The sequence below is a fragment of the Protobothrops mucrosquamatus genome, unplaced genomic scaffold (genome assembly GCF_001527695.2).
Source record: "Protobothrops mucrosquamatus isolate PMUCROS unplaced genomic scaffold, P.Mucros_1.0 scaffold45, whole genome shotgun sequence".
In the NCBI taxonomy this organism is placed as follows: Eukaryota; Metazoa; Chordata; class Lepidosauria; order Squamata; family Viperidae; genus Protobothrops; species Protobothrops mucrosquamatus.
In genome coordinates, this window is record NW_015386427.1 from 5219211 (window position 1) to 5245472 (window position 26262).

The 26262-nt window shown below is 41.2% G+C and overlaps 1 protein-coding gene across 1 annotated transcript in view; it reads left to right on the forward strand.

The window, feature by feature from the left end:
• The first annotated feature begins 8640 nt into the window (after positions 1 to 8640).
• Positions 8641 to 26262, forward strand: part of NXPH1 (neurexophilin 1) — a 188105-nt gene continuing 170483 nt past the window's right edge. The window contains exon 1 of the mRNA XM_015811616.1: positions 8641 to 8694. Coding sequence (XP_015667102.1) covers positions 8641 to 8694 — 54 coding nt within the window. The remainder of the gene's footprint in view (positions 8695 to 26262) is intronic.

A 26262-nucleotide genomic window follows, 5' to 3' on the forward strand; every position in this document is an offset into this window, starting at 1 on the left:
AAAATGGTAGCCACAATTGTAAAATTAAAGCCCCATTGTTTTTTTACAGGCATTAGAAAGTCCCCTTGTTTCTTGATGTGGATACTCTTGGCTGGTCATATTTTGGCAGAGGAAAAGGAAGCAGCATCGTCTAATTAAAAATAGTTGATTTAAATTCCCTCCCCCATAAAACATGGGGACAGAAACAGAAAATCCTAGTACTTGGGGCCACAGCAGCTCCTGCCCCTCTGTCACATGTTGAGTATATCCAGCACTTATAAGAGGTTGCTCATTTCTAATACAGGACACTGTTTAAATCAATGTAGTTTAAGATGTGTGAATTACAACACTCAGAAAACAATAGCCAACTATGCTGGCTGGGGAATTCTGGGAACTGAAATCCACATATCTTCAAATTGCCAAAGTTTGAGAAACACTGGTTTAGGCTGTAATTTAGAGAAGCATAACTGTAACGAAAAAAAGCAGTTTGGCTTACTTGTGTTTGTTATATTAAAATCCATTTCTTCAATAACACAAACAGCTTTTAAGATGCTTTACTTTTTTTCTCCATCCCTCCCTACCCCAGGACAGAAAAAAAAAGTTAGTCTAGATCTTTCACACAACTTTAACTTCCCAGCTGCTTCATTGTTGCTGTTTCCCTAGGAGCCAATGGAGTGAAACTGATTTAAATCTGGTCTATAGTTCTGAATTATATAGCTCATCTCACCTCCCCCTCTTGTTGAGCTCACTTCAGAGACTAATTTAAGTCAGAATGCCTGGAATGATATAGACACACTTCAACAAGTCCCATTGAAACCAGCAGAGCTTACTTTCAAGTAAATATTTCTGCTTGTTTGCCAACTCCAAAGATAAAAACAGTGCAAAGGCATCTCATGAACTGCTCATGCTTTGTTAGAGTTGAATCAGCTATGCAAATTATCAGTTAATAATTTATTTTTTGCTGAGAAATAGATACTCCACCAATAGGTAGATGGATCCAGAACAAAAACTGAAATTCATTTCATTAAAATTATGAAAGTATCTAATTTAATTGAATACTTTTCCATCAAATTTAATTCAAGCAATTTCCCTTGCTGCGTTTTTCCTCCCCTTCCCTTAAGCATTTTTCCTTCATTTAAACAATTTGCCTAATTGTTTAATAACACTTAAAATTTGGTAAATACTTCAACTTTCCATTCCCTGCCTTAGTAAATGCATGTAAGTATACTGAAGGAAATAATCAAACTGCAGGTAAAACAGTGGTTTCATCTTTGCTGGATGAGTTTGGACCACAGTTATTATTTTGAAGACAAAATGAGAGACTTCTCCCTTTGTTCCTATACAAAAGATAGGGTAGTTTGATGTAGTGGTTAAAACCACCAGGCTAGAAACAGGAAATGTGTGACTTCTAGTCCCACCTTAAGCGCAAAACCAGCTGGGTGACTTTAGGCTACTCATTTTCTCTTAGGCAGGGGTCTTCAAACTCGGCCCTTTTATGACTCATGGACTTCAACTCTCAGAATTCCTCAGTCAGTGTGCCTGGCTGAGGAATTCTGGAGTTGAAGTCCATGAGTCATAAAAGGGCCTAGTTTGAAGACCCCTGCTCTTAGGTTTTGGAAGAAGGCAGTAGCACATCACTTCTGACAACTTTGCCAAAAAACTGCAGGAACTTATCCAGTTGCCAAAAATCAGCCTTGATTTGAAGGTGCTATCTATTTACCATATGAGAGAAAGAAGCCAAAGTTTAAAGCATTTATCAGAATGGCATATGTGTATGCAGTGCTTTTTTTCTAAAAAAAAAAAAAGGTGCCAGAATATCATACATGTCACACAACCCGCCTTGCCTACCCTACAAGGTTCCATCCAAAAAAGGTGTTGGAACTCTGTTCTGGGCATTCTATGATAAAAAAAAAAAAGCCCTGTGTGTATGACATCCACAATTTCTCTAGTTTTACACAGGAGATATGTGGGGTTTTTTTTTCAGTTACATTAACCACCAGGAGGCAGCATGTTGCTGGTTTCATCTTATTAGGAATCATCTGGTAGTCCTTGACTCATGACCAGAACTGGGACTGAAATTTCTGTTGTTTAGCAATGAGGTTATAACTACAACTGCCTAGCTTAGTGACCCAGTCCCTGCAATCCTGGTCATTAGGTGAGGCAACTTTCTGCTGCTTCCCACAACCAAAGTCAGTGGGGAAGCTAATAGGAAGATGTAAATCTTAAGCCTACAGGCAGGAAAATAACTGTTGCTGGTGGGTGGGAGAGGTAGTGAGGAGTGTGTGAAGGATATCTAGAGGTGTGAGAGTGTGTGAGAAAGGTGCCATGTGAGTTGGGAAGAATATGCAAGAATGATAGCAAGATGGCTTTCTGTGGAAGCCAGCAGAGAAGATTGCAAGTTCTTCAAGATTATCTGCTTCATACAAAAACATGCCTCTCTTAGCACAGTTTTGTTCAGGTTCCCATCTAAGTGTGTTGGTTGTAGGTTTAGGCTATCTTTTAGATCAAAGGCACCTGGGGATGGGAATAAACCTCATGGTGATCAATATTATATAGTTAGTCCTCAGCTTATCACCATAATGGAGCCTACCCATTACAGTCATAAGGCATGATGGTTGTAAAGCAGGTCTTCCATATGACTGACCGGATTTTATGATCTTTTTCATGGTGGTTGTTAAGTGAACATTACAATCATTGATCAGGATGGCTGGTTTTGCCAAAAACCAGAAGTAAATGCCGGTTTTCAGCAAAACATCATAAAATACAGTCACGTAATCATGGGACACTGCAGCCATAAATATGGGCCTGTTTCTGAGTACCCAAAATGTGGTCATTTGATCATGAGGGAGGGAGGGGTGACTGTCAAAACTTCAGAACCAGGGATAGTAGCTAAGTGACCTGCCATAATCAAGGACTATCTGCATTTTAATAAAGGCAACCATTTTTATAAAAGAAACCATATGTCCCAAAGGTGCTTTTTCAAGAGGCCACTGGACTTTGTTTTTCTCTGAAGACGTTTCACTTCTCATCCAAGAAACAACCATGGCCTAAATGACTGAGAATTTCCATAGACAAAGAAACCATATACAAATCAAAAATTGTATCTGATGACTTATATAAGCCTAGCTAGATAGTAGTAGCTGATCCACCTTGGCTGATCTTGTAAAGCTAAGCTGGACTGGGCAGATGAGCAAACATCCTGGAAGAGAGTCTTGACATATCATTTCTATAGTGTTGCCAAAGAAATCACATGAATGAATCCAAGAAGTTAAGAGTTGAGCTTGGATTGAAAGAAACTTTACTTTAACTTTTGGAAACTGTTACTGTAATTTAAATAAACACTACATCTCACTAAGGTGGGGAAGATTGTGTACCAGGTCTGGTGAATGGCCAATTTAAGCTTATTCCTCTGACTTTTAGGTTTCCTATCTAACTTAATTTTAGTTACCATCACTTACGTATCCATGGGAAGGCCATTGTGCATAAAAGTATTCCTTAAAATAACTCTTCTTCAAATATTTTGGATTTCCAAAAAAGTGAAATATTGGTCCTGATATATAAGCCTTCTTCAAACAAAGCCAATGTTGTGTGATGATTGATGTATTGGACTAGGAACATCCAAGTTCCAGTCCTTTAGAAAGTAGTTGGGTGACCTTGGGCCATGACTACATCTCAGCAAAAATTAGGGTAAGGCTCTGTGACAAGCCAGAAGCTCTTGTTGCATCATTCATTGATCTATTTGGCGATATGAATTAGATGAATGTAGTTTTTAAAAAATGAACCTAATCCCCCCCCCCCAAATTCTTAGCCAGTTTAGCCAGCCGTCAAGAGAAGGGAGTTGAATCTGGGTTTGTGAAGCTGGGCTGAGATCTTATTTTTACTACTCACTCATTATATGATCTTCTGTAGGAAGCTGTCTTGGTGACAATGCTTTATATATAAATGGGAATAACACATAGGTAAATGCATACAATTTTCATGATATTTAGCAGCCATACCTTTGTGTCAACTCCTCATGGAGCAAAATCTCAGAACCTCTTCCTCCTCTTCCCCCCCCTCCTCCTCCTCCACCACCACCACCACTACACAGCAGATGCAGGAAAAAATGCATTAGAAAACTGCTTTGAAATATACAAGCCATCAGTTTGATTCAAGGAAGGCAGCAACCTGCATTGCTTCAACCAAATGTCAAATAAGACTTCTCTAATTTAAAGGCAGGGTGTCCCCTATAGGAAAGTTCTGTTTCTTATGCTATCAGTCTGTTTTTATTTGTGGATTAATTATTGTAAATGGAAAACCTTTGCTGATTTATTGTAAATCACCCAGAGAGGTATCAGTAGATCCACATATAAATTCTGTCAAATTCCTTATTAGTGACTGCTATGATACTGCTTTGCCATTTCTTTTGTTAAAAAAGTGTTAAGTTAGTACAGCTTTATGAGTCTGGTTTGCTTTCATTATTGAGTGGCACCTTTGTTAAGGAGACTAAGGATAATTTATGCTTAAGAATGACAACTAGGGCATTTATTTAGAATATAAAAAGAGCAAGGCTAGGATGTAGAATACCTGAATCCCTTTTAATTTAAGTAATTTCAGGGGGATACATGAGGCTTGGATTCTTTTGTAGAAATACAAACCAAGCTTAAAGAAATGTTCGCTGTGGTTCCATCATGGTCACATCCAGACTCCAGTGCAGTTTATCTAAAGGTATTTAATCACCAATCAGCTTTTTATTGCAATGTTCTAAAGTGAAGCTTCTGAGTTGAAACAGTATTTTAGAGATTAGTATCAAAATGTCAGACAGCAATATTAATCATCCAGATGTGTTCCAAGAGAGCAGGTACTTGGCAGGACAAATGAAATCCTTTTCTTTTCTGCTAGACTAGAGCATTCATAGGGTGACGGTCTCTCTGGTCTCTCTCTCTCTCCCCGTTTCCTCCTTTGGAAGATGATAAATCACAGGCTTTGTCAGCAAGTCATGAGAGGGGCTGCTGTTTGTTAGAATCTATCCAGCCAAATATCAGAGTTGCATAGACTGGAAGTTAGAGCTCCAGAAATTCTTTTAGAAAGGAGAATAAAAAAATTCTGAAGAGCTCCATTTTCTTTACCCCCTCCATATTCTCAAACAGTTTGCTATGAAACCACAGAACCAAAAACAGAAGACAAAAAGGAAAAAAAAAGAGAGGAAACTGTGGCCAGTTCAGTCTGGAATATTTTGTGCAAGTGCACATGGATATACATCCTAGCACAAGAAGTTGGGAATGTTTTTCAGGCCTGTGCAGATACTCTCCCCAAGTCACTGCCATGATGAGTGCCCTCAGTCACAAATAGTGCTCACCTTCTAGCCAAATCTTTTGTTATTATAATCCCCACTCCCCTTTTTTCAAGAACTTGGCATATGTCCAAAACAGTCACTAGACTGGGACTACACACGATTTCCATTTTCTAAGAATATCTGTGGAACCTGAAGGTTATTCTTGCATCTCCACCCCTCCATGCACTGATGATGTTATTGAGCTAGGTAATAAAATATCTTCAAGAAGGAAAGCAAGCTCAGAGAACAAGAACCCAGGAAGAAAATATTTTAAACAGTTAACTTGGTGATGAACTTGGTTTCTATGAGGATCACAGAGGATCACAGAGACAAAGAGGATCCAGCCTAAAGCAAAAACAGCTCTCAAATGAACTACTACTTGAGAATGATTTCAACTTTGGGAGAATTTACCTTATTTTCAACTGGGACACCCTAGGATTTAAACTAGGGTGTATTTGTTTGCTGTATCTCTGTTATTCTAGGACAATCCTGATGTATAAAGTGTTCAATTTATAGTGACCCATCTATCTGTGAATTGATGTTGATGAACACAAATTCATGTCTTCATCTCTTGCAAATTCACTTCTTCATCTCTAGCAAATGCACTTTAAATTAGGATTGCTTTTATAACACTAGAAAACAGAGTTCTGATAGCTGAAATAAAAGCTGCCTGAAAACACTCTAAAATTAGGTAACTTACAAGCTGGGTGTAGTAGCCTTTTTTCATTACAGCATCTGCAAGATGTGTTTGGTATTATTAGCTGCTCAGTTAATGTTCTATATTGTAGCACATTTGCATTGCAAAATCGGCCCAGAAATAAACCTCATTGAATTGAATGGTTTGCAATTCTAGATCAGTCTGTAAAGGTTTGCAGTCTAAATCTTATTTTTTTTGCTAAACCTAAACAGCAAAAGGAAAAATTATCCTTTCAGAATGGATCTATGAAATTCTTAGTTAAGATTATTGACAATAGATTTACTAAGTCTCCTCTCCCTTATTTTTACTTTAGGTTAATTAATATTAGATCCTCAAATCCCCAATTCATGATCCTGCATTTTTCAATCTTGCACACAATAGGATACCAAAAGTGTGTGTGTCTGCAATTGGGCTATATAAATCAATACTGGGAACTATGGTAAACTGGTGTTAGGGAGCAGCTGATATATTAAACAACTTTTTTTGTACTGACAGATGGAGAACGGGAGGTCTGCATGCTAAGGGCCCAGCAGAGAGTGGGCTGATCCTGAATCCATTGTGTAACGCCTATGTTCAAATCTCAAACGTGGCAGCCCAAGGCAATTACCGAAGTAACTATTCCGAAGTTATTGTTCTAATAGGAGTGAAGGAAATAGCCCCAGCTGTCCACCCTCCAGCTTCAGCCCGCCCCGGAAAAGGGCGGGTTTTGCATCTGAGGCGGCTTTCGCCATGCCATGCCACGCCGCCCAACTTTTCTTATCTCGGGCACCAGACTTCGCGGCTCATTGCTCTAGCCATCTCCCAGCCCCCTCCAGGGAAGCATCGGAAGACTTGAAGCTTCCCTTTCCAAATGCTTTATTGTTTGTTCGGGAGCCAAGGGCGACATCATTATTCATATTCATGGGATATTAATTGCTACTTAGAAAGAAGAGGGAGCCAGAAATCAGCAAGGCAAGCGGGGCGGGGCGAGAGAGAGAGAAAGAGAGAGAGAGAACGAAACGAAGCGAAGCCAATCTTTCTTCTGTCTCCCGGCGCAAAGGGCACGTTGACGCTTTGCTAGGGCATCCCGTTTCCACGCCCCGTGGTTCCAGGCGAGGAGGCCACCGTCAACGCGGGCGGCTGTGTAAGCCTGCGAAAGAGCGGAAGAGAGTCCCCTGGCGGCAGGGCACTGCACTGCAGAGTTCCTCGGGAGGACTCTGATTCGCCGCCAGTTTCAGGCGAGAGAGGCTGGGATGCAGCTTAAAGTCTCATAGCTTTCCCCCTTCCTTTTTCCAGCTGAAATGATTCGGACAGCGCTCTGGGGCTCTGCCACCCAGCCGCTTGCATTGTACCGCCTGGCTTCCCCTCCCCTTCCCCCTTCAACTTCTCCTCCCCCTTTTCTCTCCCCTTCCCCCTAAAGAGATGATCAGCCAAGGTCTTTGCAGATAGATTTTATCGAAACTTAAAGAGCAACCATCGCTGGGCACTTGCTGGCCAATAAGTCATTTTTAATAGAGACAAATCACTCGGAACGCCCAGGAGGCAATAGCAGCGGCGGCTGCTGCAAAAAGACGCGGGCGGTCCGGACAGCCTCAGGTCTCCTTCCTCTTGCAAGTTTCCTGCCATCGTGACCGTCCCTGGGCGCTTCCCTTCCGAAACCGGCGGCACCTGTTTCCACGGGATCTCCGCCCATATCATGGAGCAACCGCGCCGAGGGGACCCTGTCCGAGCACCCGAGCCCGCGTAGCTGGCTTTGATTGCTGTGCTGATTTCCTTCCTATGGACTATTGCCAGAGATCGATACCTGCTTTCGGACCCCACATGCAGTAGGTGGACGCTTTCCTTTTCCCCGCGAGCCTTCGGGGCTGGGGGGGAGGGAAGAGGGGGAGACTCGAACAGCGGGGAGATTTGACGACCAACAATGAGGCAAGAGGGTCAGGACAAGGCAGAGACAGAAAAGCAGCTTCGAAGCGCCGAAAGGGGGGGGTGGGGGGTGGATCTGTGGGAGAAAGCGAGGTATGCGCGCGCGCGCACGAGGTTCTTTGGGCGCCTCTCAGGTTCAAGCCACTGTCTCGAAACCTTTGCCTGGAACTTGAGCTTGATCTCGGCCATGATCCGGGAGCCCAGGTTAATCGATTGGGCTCCTCTCAGCCTCCCCCGTCGCTCTCCTGATCCTTCTCCTCCCCCACTTTCCGCGCCCTCCTGGCCAAGCGCGTAGCTTTACTCCTGCCCTACGCGAAGAGTCGGGGTGGCGGCGAAAGATCTGGTGGATGCCCTCTCTTCCCACCCTCCTAGACAGCAATAGCGCTGGACATTGGAAAAAAAAAATCAGCTCTTATTTAGCCTCTCGCTCTGGAGTCAGCCCGCAACTAGTTAATTTGGCCCAAGGAAAGCTCTTCTCCCGGCGCTCTTGCCAAATGGACTAATTCTCTTTGAGGCATCCCCTTCTTCCCCCCTCCTCGCCAGCTGGGTATCTCTTCTCCCCTCCCCCCTCCCTTTCCACTCAACTCGACAGCTAACCTTGTCTCGTGGTCATGGAGTTTATCCTTTCATTTTTGCCTAGGCTGAAGCGAGCTGTCCTGGCTCTTTAAAGTAGATGCCGGGTGGATCTATGGTTCTGGCGAAACAGAGAGGGAGCCCGAGCAGCGCGAAGGAAGTTTGAGCCGCGAGGATGCAGCCCACATATTGGTACGCGGTGCTTCTGCTGCAACCTTTGCTGTACCTGGTAAGTTTCTGCGCCTTTCTCTCTCTCTCTCTCTCCGCTCCTCTCCCAGCCGGGGTTGCCGGCGGGGTATCAGCAGAGGAGGCCTCGGTCCAGGGGGAGAAGTCCTACGTTCCAGACAAACTTCTCGGATCCCTGGATGCCTCCATCAGTCGCGGACGTGCCCTGAGGTAGAGAGGAGAGTTCGGCTCCTGCAAGTTCAAAGGTCTAAGGTTTAGGTTGAGGAAGGGGAGGTCGCTCTTAGGGAGTTTTCATTTGGAGTGGGGGGGGGGTCGCACAACGGATACTGGGCAGAGATATTGCAATCTTATTGATCAGGGCTTGTGATTGTGTGGGAGATTCAGAGTGTGAAGGAAGGAATCCTGCTCAGCGATTCTTGGAAGGATTTTGCCAGTTAGTGGTGGTGTTTCGGATTCATGTTCTGTAAAACTTTTTCCTCCTCACGTTCTTTTAGCTGAGCATTGAACCTTCTGTTCGTTCACACGTAAGAAAGGGGGCAAAATCACAGGGCGGCTTAGCAAATATGCGGGATTGAGTTCCAAGCCCATTCTGATGACTCCGCTGTCACCCTGATTCTTCGACCCCTCCCTCCGGCGCACAGTCCGAAACTCTTCCCGATCCGGTGCCTTCCTAATGATCTGGAATATAACTTCCATTTCTCTCAACAATTGGCCATCCGCCTCGTAAGTTGAGAATGATGGGAGCAGTAGGCTTCCTGCCCAAGGTGGGAATGATGGGAGTTATCATTTGGCAATTCTAGGAGGGCGTGTTGGGAATTAGAACCCAATACACGTACCAGGAACTAGAAATAGGAAGCTGATATTTGGCAGAATGCTGCTCGGTGTGATCATTGGAAGACAGCTTCTTTGTCTCCATGCCCCACCCTTTGGGCTTTAGAATGGTCCCCCGGAAGGAGAAAAAGGTCTCCGTTGTTACTCCGAAAAGTCCTCCCAGTCGTTCTCCACTAGCGGGAATCTTGGGCGTGGGAAAATAACGTCCCGTTGGTTATCCTTCCCCCGCCCACCACAGAATAAATCCTACTTATATGAACCATTCCGCGGTAAGCCCACCGAGCATCCTCCACTAGCCTAGTCGGAAAGTGCTCGGGGATAACTCCCCTTCAAGATTACCTGGGGCATAGAGATTGCAGCTCCTTTCCCCCCGTGGATCCAGTTCTCTGCATGGATCGAACGATCTGCATCACCAGAGCCGGTTCGGTTTCTTTCGGAAGCCATCGGTTTACAGATCGGATAAACGGCAATGCGAGGGACAGGAAGAAAACAGAGAACAAGAGCTGAAAAGGCTTGAGTGTAATTTCCACCCAACAAGCAGAAACCTAATGAGCTTCTTTAGGGTCTTCCGGGGTAAGCCTTTCTTCGGAAGCTTTTTTCCGCTGCCTGTAATTGCAAGCTTTGGGCGCTTGAGGGCGCGGTTCCCCAATTTCAGCCTCGTTCGGGACATCTCGGGGTAAACAGGTGAACATGGGGGCAACCCCTCCCGTTGGAAATCAACGCTCTTGGATGCTATCCACCTGCTCGTGTAACCTTCGCTCCCTCTCCCTCGCAAAGGAGGATCGTGTGCCAGTTTAGAAGTTAAAAAAAAAAAATCTTGGAAGCGTTTTTGTCTTTTCTTTTAATAAAAGACCAACACGTGAGCATTCTGACTATCCCTTCTCTATGCGGTGGTCAGTTGTGGATCCAAAAGGAATGTGAGATCTGGCTGGAGATTTGACGCTCGTCCAAGATTCTCAAAGTGGCAAGACTCACTCACACTAGTGACATCACGTAGTGCAATGACTCTGCAACCCTTCATTGACTACGGACACCTGAAAGGGTCATTTCCCCTTAACAATTTTTTTCTTTTAATTTTTTTTTGGGGGATAGGGTGGAGGGAGGATTTTGTAGCGTCATCCCTATTCCTTGTGATTGTTGCAAAAGGTGTTAAGAAAACTGCTGAACATGTAACCAGGGTCGAGATTCCTAAACTGCGTGAATTTTCCCTCTTTCGTCGGTCATGTTGTTTGCTAGAACTTAAAATAAGTCCTTATTCTAAATGTGCGGCGTGCTGGAAGCAAAGCGCGTCAGTTCTTTACTTGTAAACTGGGAGCATTTGAAATGCATTCCGTGCGCAAATTATGCTGATTCAATTACTGTTTAGTTACCAATTTCATTACCTGAATGCCTTCCCCTCCTTCCCCTCCAAGTGGTGGAAACGGGAGGGGAAGGGGAAAAAAGGAGAAATTCCTGAAAACAATGCAAAATTTAACCGAAATTGAAAATAAACCAACGCTTAAAACCCTTTCTCGACTTGGCCCAGACTCTGCCTAACTTTATGGTTCATGCCCAAGTCGCCCGCTCTTCTAATGGTGCTCCAGTTCCTGGCTGAGTTTCCCGGGGCTTTCCTGCAATCAGGTTGGGTGACAACACTGAGCTTTCAAGCCTTAATTAAACTTGACTAAAGCATTTAATGCGCTAGCGCGAACCACTGAGGAATAGTGTTTGGTTGCCCGCCGCCTCTTCCTCCATGGAAGCCGAATTGTACAAAATGGACCGGAGCGAAGCGATGTGGAGGGTTGAAGAAAAATAAAATCTCTTTTCATTCTGAGTTCTGCCGGCAGTGAAAGCCCATCGAGGTGTATAAAATGAAAGGGAAGATGGATCCTAGTTCCGAGGGCGTCTGCTGCCGGCCCGAAGCAGGGAAAGCCAGACTCTTTGACTGATCAAGCGCAAAGTTCGGTTAGAAGAACAGATTCTGCTCTTCCTCAGTCTGTCGGGCTCCTTTCTTGACCCGCCCAGTCTCCGGCCGAAAGGTCCGAAAAGGTGAGGGGCTGTATCCACCCAACCAATGTAACCTTAGCTACAAGCCGACTTGAGTTGCTAGCTAAAGTTACTGCGGCTCCCAAGGCTGGGGGCGGTTAGGACTGCGGATGCTTTCCTGGCCAAGCTGTGGATTAAAGCCAGGAACGGCTTCCGGGTGTCTCTGTTTGGCTCTCGAAGGAATTCGTGGCATAACCTTAACAAGTTTTCCCCCTGGTTCCCTCTCCCCGCTCCTTTTGGCTTAGACCTCAGGAATCTCAGCGCTGGATTCTTCTGGATGGTATCCTGAAACTTCAGGATCCCTTCTTTCTTTACACCAGAGAGCGATACGTTAGAGGAATCCCTGGATGGTACAGAATAACCTTTTTCATCAGGGGGCTTTCGTTAAAACAAGAACAACCGTCTTCCGTTCGCGGGTGAATTGTCACCCATACTTAAAATGTGCTAAATAAATAATAATTCCCAAGGCTCGCTATAGATGGCCCGATACATACCGTTCCCTTTAACATTTCCCCCCCCCCCTCTCTCTCTCTGTGTGTGTGTGTAAGAGGTGGGAGAGGGAGACGCGAACTGTTAGAGGAATTGGAATCATTCCTAACCTGAAACTTGAATTTGATATCTCTTCTGGAGCGTTTCCAGCAGATTTACAAGTGTGCAATTGTGGGTTATATATGACATTGGAACAAATATATACAGGATACTGTGAAATAAGGCAATATAAAGTTCTGATAGGCAAATGTAATATATAAAATCCATTTCATTTATAGACAAGTGTACAGTACAAACAGGAATTATATCTATCTTCTCCATTTACACTCTAAAGGCAAGAATAGTTATGTAAATACGTGCACACACAGATTAACACATTAAGCGTGTTAATGTGTGCGAGCGTGCGTGTGTACCTTTATTAAATTTAAACTTCCCCACCTATATATAAATTATTTAAAACTTAGTAAGAAAAGTTTTTCTGAGGGAAGGTATCTGTTATGTGTGGCAACCAGATAGAATCCAACACAAGACTCGTTGATTCAATAGGATTCATTGCGTTCAGACCCAAACTGTGTGCCTCAGAAGGTGGCAGGGAAGAGATAAGGCAGAAGTACAAATCGTGACTTCCAAATGAGTCTCTTCCCTCCGACTTCGGTTTAAAGTTTCCCCCCCCCCCCCGAACTCATGGGGTTCCTTGCAAAACGGGACGCACGCTCGAGACAGTCAAGTCGCCCAGCTTTTCCCTACCTGGCGCCTGCCATATGGGTGGAACCTCATCTCCCATCATCCGAGTGGGATGGTGATGGGAACTGCCGTCCAAACAGGCTGGAGGGCGCCAGGTTGGAAAAATGTGATCTATCCGCCAGGCCGCGTAGAAATATTTTTCCTGTGGTTGATTGTGGGGGCTTCTTCCCGAATCGTGGAGGAATAGATTGATAGATTTGTTTCGATATGTGTCCTGCTTAATAGCGTGAAGCACCGAATCAAGTATTTTATTCTGATGGTACTTGTCTTCCTTTGTCTTCCTAGATTTATTTTAGGCACCTTTTCTACATTTTCTGAACTCTAGTTTGGAAACAAATTACTCCTTAGCAGTATACGGAGTTGGTATGGGTGAGTACGGTCTAAGTGTGTTAAGTAATAGCAGTGCCCCCTCTACCTCGCACAATGTTCTGGGCTACATTACTTCGCACTTTAGCGATGAAGCAGACAATGACCTCAGTGTTTAAATCCTAAACTTTCGCCCCTATCCTGATTGGGCACTGCAGCAGCGAGCTTTGCTGACGTCAAGGAGACTAGCATTTGGAGATTAAATCCCAGGTTTATTTGGCAGCCAACTTCATGGTCCTCAGTAGAATATGTGTAAAGGCATTGAAGATCGAAGCTTTAATGTTAGAATGACTAGTAATACTTTTGGCCTCTTTGCGTGCTTAACTTCGCCAGCCACTTGACCTCATCTAGTAATTATCACACCCCACCCCACCCCACCCTTTTTTTTTAAAAAAACGGAGCTGCGACCAGGAGCGGCCAAAAACTATGTCTGAAACCCTATCACTTTTCCCGAAAAAACTTAGCTAGCTTAGGGAAGTTGTATATTCTTTATTTCAAGGGTGAGAGTGTTTTTTTTTTTACTTGAAAAGGTGTCATGAAGGTGTTTCACTGACGCTGGTGGAAAACCTCAACAACTTTTGCTATGTATATAAAAAAGAAGGCCCCTGCATATAGAGTTATCCCAATTCTGATCTCCACTCTGGTATTCATCATACCTTGTTAGCTTCATCGAGGGAATGCCGTTCTTTCAAATTACGGACCCCGCACGGGTTGAGTAACCGCTGGGCTGATATGTCCCGAGGCCAATTACCTAAGGGCGGGGGGCGTGACCGCACTTTCCTATCGGCCCTTCTCATACCACACCATCCAAGAGGTCGCCTGACTTGATCCTCGGAAAGGGGTGTTTTGAGGTCTCCCCATTCCTCCTCACACATTGAGGGCTGTCCACACTGGCGATTTCTAGCACCTTCCCGATCACTAATGCAGATAGGTGACGACGACGATGATAATCACTGGTGTGCATAGCCTGCTAGTGTAACCAAAGCAGGCCGGTGAGGCTTGGGTGTCATTCCTCCTAGAGGGGCGGCTATGCTTAAAGCAAGGGTGAGCTGTAGGGTAAAGAACTGACCCATGGATTCGGCTTCCTTTTGGGAGATGGTGTGGGTGTGGGTGTGTGGGGAGAGAGAATAGCTTTTTTGGGGGGTGGGGGTGGCGCGGCTGCAGATTCTAGAGCAGCTTATATTTTTTAACCAACCCTCCGCCTTGCATGATTTCGGTGTCGTTCTTTTCTTCTCAGAATTAAAGGGCAGAGTTACAACCTCTCTCCTCCCCCCCCGCCCCCCAAGCCAGCTAAGCATTTTCCGCAGGCTGCAGGAAAATTATTACCAACTGGGCCCTATTGTCCTCCACTAACCATTCCTCCCAAGGCTTTTTCAAAGATTGTGTGAGAGTGGGTGGGTGAGTAGTGCGAGTGGGAATGTTGAAAGCATTTGGCTATTATTTGACCGCCTCCCCCCCTTCCCCGCCCTCCTTTCTTTGAAGCGATTTGTTGTACTTTTGTAGATATCAAGAGAAAGAGCAAAACAGCGGTCATCACAATTGATTTTGTTTGTTTGTTTGGAAAAATAAACAAAGGAACCCCCTGGTTGAAATTTTCTGCCTATAGAAAAATAGTTGTCCATAATAAAGCTGCGTAGGATTTGAAGGGTGTTGTGACAAGCGACCTATGAAATAAAAGTAAGGCGTCTATTGCTAGCTGTATTCTGGGTGGAAGTACGGGGTACGGTCACACGCATCCACACACATATAGTGATTATTTCTAAGAAAGCAATTATTAAGAGGAAAACAGCATGTCTTACAGAAATACTCTTTGTGTTTCTGTGCAGTCCACTTAGCGCAGGCTCCGCGTGTATCCAATATCATGCTTTTTTTTTTTTTACCCAAAATAATACGAGTACATTATTATGACATATCTGGAGACCTCGCTGACACTACAGACACCACTGTGCATTAAAGAGTATCGCTCGCTCCCCCGGGGAGTCCAGTCTGCTAACGAATCGTTTCCTGACATTCCATTGCTTTTATCTTCTAATCCTAAAGACGTTTTCCTGGGAATAACCACCCCTTTGAATCTAGTGCGGCTTCCTTTCGAGGAGATGAATAAGGCGGCCCGCTTAGCCTAGCCCGATCTTCCGGTTCAGTTCGTTAGCGCCGCGTTTCTTAGCTCGCTAATGCCGTTTTGTAGCGTTCAGGGAGTCAACGGGGATACCCACGCGTATTAGCAACTTTCCTCTAGTGCAGTTCTGCAAGCGTTGGAGGTCAAGGAACTGCACTGATCCCGTCCAGGACCCAGAGAGTTCAAGGAAACGTTCTTCCTAAGGTAAAGCTCCGCAGGAACAGAAAGCAAACTTAGATCTATGCTAAAACCCAACTGGCGGTGCCCAAGTTAGTTCAAACGGGATATACTGCAAATTCTGCTCCTTTTCTACCCGCTGAATTATACTTTTCTATTTTTAAAATGTTGATGCTCCCTCCCTTTCTCTTTAATATCAGGGGGAAAAAAACGCCAGATTAGTGCAAAAGCATTTAAGTGAAAAGGGAGTGGGCATTTCCCCCCTTTGCTATGTAGCTTGCTAATTGAACTCCCGATTCTTTCGGCCTTAATAGCTTGTTTTAAATGTTGGAGGCGCGGGTGAGATGCGGCGCGGGGGGGGGGGAGAAAGAGTGTGTTTCTTCATTTACACAGAAGCAATATCCCCATCTGGCAAATATTGTTGATTATCTTCATATTATTATAATACATATTATTATAATACTATAATACTATATAATACTAATATAATACCACTAGAGCAGCGGCGAAAAAAGCAGGTTACTCTCTCTCTCTCTCTCTCTCTCTCTCTCTCTCTCTCTCTCTCTCTCTCTCTCTCTCTCTCTCTCTCTCCCTCCATCCCTCCATCCCTCCCTCCCTTCTCCCTTGCTAGGAAGCGCCCGTTTCTCAGAATCGCTGTTCCTGTCTTCCTCTCTGTGCTGTGATTGGGGCGAATGGCGCCCGGTGATTTCCCTTCTAGTTTAACTCAGCCCGGGTCCGTCTAACTTAGCATTTAAAGCACCCCCTCGGGTGCTTGGTAAATAGGAGCTTTTAGCTATATTTTATGCTATAGACTGACAACCCAAAGACTCTGCTTGGCAGATTTCTACTTCTTTCCCTCTTCCCAGTCTTCCCTCTCCTCCACCCTTTTTTTTTCTAAATCGTGGCAAGCACTTTATCAAGGATAAAAAGGTTCTGCCGTAAGGATGTCACTCAATTTATGGTGAAAGTCGAATGAGTTACTTTTAATGAAAGTGCCTCCACGATGAATATTTCCAGTCATTTCCTGAACAGGCTCCCTCGGATGGAAGGAAAGGAGAACATGCTAGTTTTTCTTCCCTGAAAAATATCTCCCCCTCCAAACTCATTTACCAGCGAAGTCGACCCCGACCTTTCCGAAAACTGTTGACGGGACTGTAGAGCAGGTCGGCACAAGGGGATGCCTTATTGCACGTCAAGTAATGCTGCAGAGCGATTTCTGCCGGAAATACAGCCGAGGCTAAACTGAAATGACTCAGTGAACCCAGTCAACAGTGCCCTCATTCAGTTATGTGAATAAGCAGACAGTGGCTTAGTATAATCTGTAATCCCTACCTTTGCCTTTTTGTGCTCTAATCTTGTTTATCCACCTCAGATGTCATTGCAACTCCTTTATGGTCACTAATGGTAGCAGGACCCCAAAATCAAGGGAAGTGAGAGAGACACCCACAGCAGAAAGTGGTGTTTCCAGACATACCGTTATGGTGGCCTTCAAGTACACCAAAGCTTAGGGGAGGCTGATGTATGGGACAGCTGATCTTTACACACACACACACACACACACACACACACACACACACACACACACACACGGGAGAGAGGGAGAGGGAGAGAGAGAAACACACAGACACCCCATCTCTCAGGCCAATAAATCTCTAATATGTTTGTGTGCTGGTAAGGAGTGTTATAGAGAACAATTATTGTTCTCTATATTGTTTTGCATAACATACCTTATTATATGACTCTGGATTGTATCCAGAGCATAAATCTATTTAGGATGAAGATGATCTCTGAAAGTTTATCAAGTTTGAAAGTCTTCAAGTTTGGTTCAGCTTCTTTGAATAGTGAATTAAATGAAAACAAGTCCAGAGCAGACTTCTCCAACAAGGAACCCTCCAAGTATTCGCTGGGAATTCATGGGATTTGAAATCCAACACTTCAGATTAGGATATTTAGTAGAAAGTGGTGTCTACTGGGTGAAATAAGTGAGTTTAATGCAAGTGTGTTTAAGGGCACAACTCTAATGCCACAAGAACTTCAGTTTCAAATAAAAGTAGTCAGAATTGCTGTTGGAACTTTTCCTGAAATTTATGAAACTTTTTTCGCCAATATATATTGTAGATCAGTTTAATGGTTTTATAGTTGGATACTCTTACATAGGGGATTAATCAGTCTAGGTGAAAAAGGATCCTATTTGATATTAAATGCCACTCAATACCACACTAGTGCAGGCCATAGAACCCAGTGATATGGTCTAAATTTATCATTCAGAATAAATGTCAATAGATTCACAGGAAGTGTCTGAGAAGCATCATCATAAAATAATTTAGCTGGTAGTAAATGAATTAAAAAAGTGAAAAACAGATTTAGATGAGTTTGTCTCTGATATCTCAAAGCAAATCCCATTGGCATTCATTAACTGAAGCTGTAAACAAATATTCACTAAACACCCCCCCAATTGTCTGTTGTACTGGCCCCAATTACTTATGAAGAAAAATAAAATAAAAATAAAGCAAACAATGCATATGCATTTAATGTGTGTATTGCTGCCTTTTTAGTGCAAACTTTAATAGAGAATGATACAATGCTCTTTCTCTGTTCAGTTTTATTTTTATTTTATTTATTTATTTGGTTTTTTAAAATCCCACCTTTATTACTTTATAAATAAACTTGAGACAATAAATACCCCACCTATTTTCCCTGCAACAACAACCTTATGAGATAGTTGGGTTAAGACTGGAACAAAGTCATCCAGTGCATTTCATGCCTAAGGTGGGACTGGAACTCACAGCCTTCTGGTTTCTAGGCCACCACCAACTACCACACCAAACTGGTTGTTTCTGTTGCTTCAAATTTTATGATTGTTTCAAAATCTTCTGTGAAACCGAAATTCCTTTTGCCTTCGAAGTGATCCTAATCAAACTTTTGGGCTGGATATATTAAGGGTTATTAGTAGCTAGGATTGCCTTCTTCCTGTAGTTTCTGTCTCCCCAAAAGGGTAGATCAATCCATTATCCACTTAAAAACAGTAAAAATAAGTAAAATACAAACCAACTAGTCTCTTGTTAACCACAGGGTGGAGTTCAGAATGTGAGGGAAACCACAGATGTTGTCTAGAATGGAATTTGGCAGTCAATGAATTATATACTTGCATAGAATAACACATTATTGTAAGAATATCATCTGCTTTTTGGTAGGCTTTCTTTGGTCTTCTCTGCCTGTACCTAACATAATTGGAAATGGGAAGAGCCTTTATTACTTTTTAAAATTTATTATTTATTTTTCATTCATGCTCCTTGTAGGTACTCCTTGACCTTCAATAGTTTGATAAGTAACCATTCAAATTTACGACATCACTGAAAAAAGTGACTGACAACCATTTTTTACATTTACAATGGTTGCAGCATCCCCATGGTCACATGATCAAAATTCAGACACTTGGCAACTGACTCATATTTATAACAGTTGTAGTGTCCTGTGATCCATGTAATCACTTTTTGTGACCTTCTGACAACCAAAGTCCACGGGGAAGTCTCATTCACTTAACAACCATGTTACTAACTTAACAATTGCAGTGATTCACTTAACAACTGTGTCAAGAAAGGTCATAAAATGGGGCAAAAATTACTTAACAACTGTCTTGCTTAGGAACAGAAATTTGGGGCAGAAAGTTGAGGACTATCTGCAAAACCGATTGCTCATAAAGTTATCACAAGACATACAAAGAATGTGACATAATCTGATTTTTTTTTTAAAAAAGGAAATGCCTAAAACAGGGCTTGGAGTTCAGGACAAATACTTCCGCTCCCTTCCCAGTGGATTCTAATTTTAAATATCACCGAACTGCTTTCTGCAGCTTGACGCTTCAGATTCATTTAACTATAATATAAACTTTTAGATTTCCAGTTAGTGCCATCCTTGGAGATAATATAATACTCCTCTCCATTTATTATATGTTTACACAATTATTTTATTATATCCCACCTTTATTATTATATCCCACCTTTATTATTTTATAAATAACTTGAATAGTGCATATAATTACTCCTTTCTCCTCCTATTTTTTCAACAACAATCCTGTGAGGTGGATTGGACTCTGAGAGAGTGTCTGGACCAGTTAGCCAACTGGCTTTCATGCCTAAAATGGAGCTAGAATTCATAATCTCCCAGTTTATTATATAAATTCAAATATAAACTTATCTTCAACAATATATCTCTGGAAAACTTTTCAATAAAACACTGAAGGTATTCTACTTGCACCATGAACCTTTATATGCACATTATTGTTTTGTTGTGTTGCCATATAGAGTAAATGTCTCAGCCAGAATGTCCATCTTTTAGGGGCAGACTGGGTGAATAGATTTACAAGAAAAGGTACTTACTTTACCTGGCACCACTTCAAAGATATATTAAATATCTAATTTACTGATATTTAAACTTTAATGTTATTCAATTCCAAGGCTTTGTCAGGTCTTATATGCACTTAGAATTATTGGAGAAATTGGTAAGCCTTAAGCAAGAACACGCATGCTTTCATGCGTGTTAATCACCAACTCTGTTTCACAGGCCAACTATTTCCTGTACATCTAACTAGCTAATCAGGAATATTTTATCAGTCTGACAAGGTTTCAAAGACACACAGAGAGAGAAAACCTTCTTATCCTTGGGAAAGGAGGAAAAACCTACATCTTAGACTGATTCCCTCACTTTTGTCTTTAGAGTTGCTTTAGTGATTTTTTTCTCTTTTTCTTGCTTCTCTAAAGATAGAATCTAAGATAGTGTTTTTTTTAAATGCAACCTGTTCCTAACTTGCTTTTCTGTCATCCCAACCTTATTGCACCTTATTTGCTTTTCTAAGGGATTGAGTAAGAATGCCTATTGAGTGGTTATTTCGGTACTACGGACAGCTACCCTGTTAATTTTCTTCTGTGAGATTCTGATAGGATAGGAACAAATTCCCTCTTCAAAAACACGGATAGAGTTTTAAGTGTTATATTCTCAAAGGATCACAAGCATGTTGCATGCAGCCTCTCTTCCTGTAGTAGTGGCACTTTCTGATATAAAGTGTCTTATACAAAAGGGTAGTTGAAAAGCAGTGCTCTTGAATGCAATTTTTTTTTCTTTGGAAACAAAGACAACAAATAACTAAGACCGATGTTTCATTAACCATTGGTAGGGATTTTAAGTGAAACAACTGGAATAAAATGTTTCTTTGAAGAACATTTCTTTCAAGCTTCCCCCCTCTCCTTCCCCATACAGAAATAGGTTCCCTTAGGGTTCATTTCTAAGACACTGGACAAGAGATAAAGAAATAGCCAAGATAGACCAAACCCTTTTAAAAACACCAACTTTCCAAAGTAAGCCCCTTCATTTTCCAGGAGCTCATCCTTTTCTCCCCAAAAAGAAAAGAATTGCTGAAATTAAAAATATCAGCCAGAATTCACTTATTTTCCCCTTCTTTACCTGACTAACCATCTTGCATGAAATATGACTAAATGAGAAACTGAATTGATTTTGAATGAAGTGTCCCATTAAAAGGATCAAACATGAAAGGAAAGCCTTTGGGGATACATAATTTTTAGAGTTTTCCCTTGAGTGGATTAAAACAAACAACAAACAACAAAATTGTAATAGATTTGAAAGATTAACTTGGAAGATTATTGACAATGAAATAGCTGCAGAAAGTTGAAGGCAGAGAACATTTAATGACCTTCACCAAAACATAGTTAATGAGGGAGTTTTCTGTTGAGCCTCTCACTAAATCAGCAACTAATAATAATTAATTAATTAACCTTGGCCTTTACATAAATAATGGCAACAAATCTCATTTGTCTCAAAGCCAAACCTCAGGAATTACACCACAAGAAAGCTGTTATATCGACCATCCATAGTGATGGAAATCAACACATTTAAGATGAGTGTTTGCCCAATTAACCTAAACATAAATGACTGTTTATGAGTTGGGTTGGGGAGGGGGATGGCATTCCAACCAGCATATTTACTTGCTAAGTAAAACATAATCATTGACTTTGCCTCTCAATCACATAAATCCCCACTTAATATTGACAGAGCTGTTCCCCAAGGCTTTGCCCACCAAGAAGTGGTTGTCAATAAAATACAAAAAAGTTGTCAAGGGGATGTGTAGCTGGAAAAATGATAGGGCCTGTGCAATAAAGAATGCAGATAGAAATATTGTTTTAAATCAGACTTATTCAAACTCCAATGAAGAATATGTATGGAGATTGTGGACAGCAAAGAATAGAAGCTAAACCACTTAGAATGTTGTAGGCTTTTTAGAGATTGTGAAATAAAGCTACTTGGTAAAGAAAAATCAGGACTTATCTTAGCTATCCACCCTGTGCACTTTACTATTTGTGAAATGGATATAAGAGTGGCCTGAACAAAAGAGGTGTCTGTGGTGCAGCTTAATGCCTGAAAAGTTAACAAACATTTTGAAAAGCAAAATACTTAGGTTTTTTGTGTGTACATAATTCCATTTTTCCATAAGAAGCTCAAAGTGGCCTATATCCTTGCAACAATCCTCATATAATCTAAGATACGATTTGTTCAAGGACACCCAGTGAATCCTAGCAACTCCCAAGTACATGGTTATATTTTTTATCATCTTTCCTGGTGATAAATCATGTGTAATATTTTGAATATACTGTATAATCATTTTTCTTATGTTTCCAATTATTCATTTTCATACAGAATTAATCTACAGGTCCCATGAACCAAGATGGACAGGATTTGACCCTGAGTCTTTCTGTATTCCAACACTTCTATCTAAATTTCTCCAATCTTGCATCTCATATTTGTTCATTACTTTATCATTTTCCAAACAACATGCCATTCATGCTGAAGGTGACATGTGGTTTAATCCAATAAATTTGGAAGCACCAAGTTGGAGAAAGTTCTTCCGCTTGACAGATTTTTCTTTCTTTTCTTTATTATTATGTTTATATTTTGCCTTCTCTCCAGAGGCCTGTTTTATTTTATCTTATCTTTATTTATCTTTATTTTATCAATAATAACTTTATGGTTAGACTGAAAGATAATTATTGGCCTGATATCAACATATCAATTTCCATGGTTGAGGAAATAAAACCGAACCACGTCTCCATCAAACTGTTCTTCAAACTTAATTCCCCAAGTGATGGTAACTTTTACAATAGAAGTGAGGCTCCTATGGCATTCTAAATATTGCCCAGCTACGACTCCTAAGCACCTCAAACAGTTGCGCTAATGGGTGAAGGATGACTGGTGGTAATCCAGCAAATAAGAAAGGCTACAGGTCCTTCATACCTTCTTTATATGATTCCTAATTTTTGTTTTGTTTCGGTTAATCCATCCTCATGTTCTGGCCTTTTTTCTCCCCACATGGCACTTTGTATTGCTTTCTGAGGTATCTTGGGCTGGCAGGTTCCTTTTCACATGTAGATTATACTTCTCATTGAGCAGGTCTGTCATTTAACAGAAGGAGCCTGCCCAGCCATTCCAGGTCCAGCTAGTTCCCCATTATATTTCTTATTAGTGGTAGCAGCAGTAACAGTGACAACACAGCAGCTGCTTTGAATCCATTGCCTTAGCTAGCAAATGGCCTGGCTTCCTTTTTCTAGGCTGAATAAAGTTGATTGAAGAAGAATACTGTTGGTGTCCTCTCTCTCCTTTTCTTGCTGAATTTTGAAAGACACTATAATGCATATGCTTCTACATTGTTTTGAGTGATGTTTTCTAAAGCTCTCCTCATTAGAAGAGGGAAATATCTTGGATTTCGGGAATCTTTAGAAGCACATCCATTGCAGAAAAAGGATAACCAGGCTACATTGTCAATCACTGATTTCTGCAGGACACTGCAAACTGTACAGAGGATCAGTAGTTTAAGATATAATCTAAAAGGAAAGCTTGTTTGGGGAAAAAAAAAACCTTCCACAGCTCCATGGTAAGAGAAAAATCTTTAGTTATTGAATTAGTTTACAGTAGTAAAGTGAAACAATTATGAGGGTTTTCAGGATTTAGTTTTGACAGTGTGATAAGCCTATTGTCCTACACATGAAGTGGCTCCTTTAGGGGTTTGATTTGATGCTTTGAGTCATTTTGTATTGATCTGATATTTCTTGTTATATTGATATTTCATGTAAGGACTTTTGAATACTTATTTAAAAGATAGTGTCAAAACAATAGCTTTGAAAGGAAGGGAAGGCTCTCTCTTAGGAAAATTGTAGGCCTCTTCTTTACATTTTTTTCAATTATTACATATTTCTCCCCTATATTAATTGTTATTCAATTAATCAATCTGAATAGGCAAAAGAAGAGAAAAAAATAATCATCTTGCCTTTTTACATGTGCTGTTGTGAAGAGGAATATGGCAGCTTAGTAAGAAGAAGAAAATTGTATATATGTGGATGATGGGAGTTGCAGTCTAGACACAAAATTTGTTCACTGAATCTAAACTACTTACCCCAAGCTAATTCCTTATAGATACTGTATGTTGGAACTGCAGTTCCCAGAATTCCTAGCCAATATGGCCAAGGATTATAGCATAGCTGCAGATCTAATAATAATAATAATAATAATAATAAAGTTGGAAGGGACCTTGGAGGTCATCAAGTCCAACCCCCTGCTCAGGCAGATAACCCTATACCATTTCGGACAAATGGCTGTCCAGTTTCTTCTTAAAAACTTCCAGTGTTGGAGCATTCACCGCTTCTGGAGGCAGGTTCTTCCACTGGTTAATTGTTCTAACTGTCAGTTAGAATCCCTATCCAGAGTTGTGGGGAAATGAAGTGATGATGTTGTTTAGTTCATGTTATTGTCTTAGAAAATCATGCCAGGATCTTTTCCCAGCTGTGGTAGGACCTACTGGAATGGTAAGAATTACAGAGATTTTTCTTTATCCTCTACAGTACTGCCCTCTTGTTACTTTGTTGTGGTTTGTTGTCTGAGTATTTGTTTCTTGTTTTGTTTTCTACATTTTATTCAGTTGCCTTAATAACTAAACTACTCAATATTTATTGAGATTTTATAATTTGTCTCTTGATAAGAGATGAGATATGGGAAGAACAGATGTTTTAGTGAAATATTAGAGAAAGTGATAAATTACTAAAGTTGTTTTTACTTGTCTGATGGGAGAGAGAAGTAATTTCTTTATACATCCTTTTTCTTATTTTTTCTTTTTTTGTGCACTTTTAGTGCCCAGAAAATTCTTAGTTGCATACTTTTTATCTTTGTATTTATAAGCTTTAATTCAAATTATTAAAATAAATTATGAGCCATATATTTTGCTTATTGAAAAATAGAACCCATAGAGCATTAAGTAAAATTAGACTTTTCAATGACACCATGCTGATGTTTATTAGGTACAGTGGCTCCTGTGGTTCGTTTCTACATCTAATAAACAATGCTGGTGTAACCCATAAAGATGTAAACTCTTTGAGATTAAGATGCTAAACAAACACAATAGAATAGAATAGAACAGAACAGAACAGAACAGAACAAGAACTAGGATAGAATAGAATAGAATAGAATAGAATAGAATAGAATAGAATAGAATAGAATAGAATAGAATAGAGCTGGAAGGGACCTTGGAGGTCTTCTAGTCCAATCCCCTGTTTAGGCAGGAAACCTTATACCATTTTGGACAAATGGCTGTCCAGTCTCTTCTTAAAAACTTCCAGTATTACAGCATTCACAACTTCTGGAGATAAGTGTTCCACTGATTAATTATTCTAACGGTCAGGAAGTTTCTCCTTAGTTCTAGGTTGCTTCTCTCTTTAGTTATTTTCCATCCGTTGCTTCTTGTCCTGCCTTCAGGTGCTTGACTCCCTCTTATTTGTGGCAGCCCCTGAGATATTGGATTGTCCCCCCTCATCCTTTTCTTAGTTAAACTAGACATACCCAATTCCAGCAACCGTTCCTTATATGTTTTAGCCTCCAGTCCTCTAATCATCTTTGTTGCTCTTCTCTGTACTCTTTCTAAAGTCTCAACATCTTTTTTACATTATGGTGACCAAAACTGGATGCAGTATTCCAAGTATGGCCTTTCCAAGGCATTATAAAGTGGTATTAACGCTTCATGTGATATTGATTCTATCCCTCTGGTAATGCAGCCTAGAACTGTGTTGGCTTTTTTGGCAGCTGCAGCACCTTTCTCAGTATATGCTTACTGAGTTTTATGATTTGCTTTCAAAGATTCTGTTTTGTGTGCTTCTGCCAAGTGAAGTGAGCCAAGTGGTTATTAAGTATTCTTGATAATGGCACCTTAGTTTTATTAGAAAACTCCCTGGAGACGTTTACCTGATGTCTTCTTGTGCTTTATACATTTGAGAAAGATATGGTTATTTTCCTAGTCTTTTTACATACTACGTGTGCTCTCACTATTTTAGAATGACTTTTAATTTCATTTTTCTTGTAGTTTTTTTAGTAAAATATATTTTTACGCTTACATTTGTATTGTTTGTTTCCTGAATAATAGTTTATTGTTTTGTTTTCTACATTTTATTGGTTTGCCTTAATTTCTAAACTGCCCACATATTTATTGATGGGCAATCAATAATGTCATGTCATTTGGGGAAACACAAGATTGGATTAGATGAACTCTTGGCCTAATCTAGCAGCAGTTTTGATAATCTTATGCTAAATCTAATTATTCAAGTAAACAGAAAGACACTAGGAAAATAGACAACCATTAGGAACATGTTATCAAGTTTTGTGAAAATGTTTTTGCAAATGATGCATTAATGAAGGCATTTAGTGTCTTCTTGTTGTACAATATTGATAATTCCATTAAAAAATTTTATATAAGTATGATCCAGCTTGGAAGGTCAAATAACTCAAATTGTAAAAAAAGGATTATTATCTAAATAG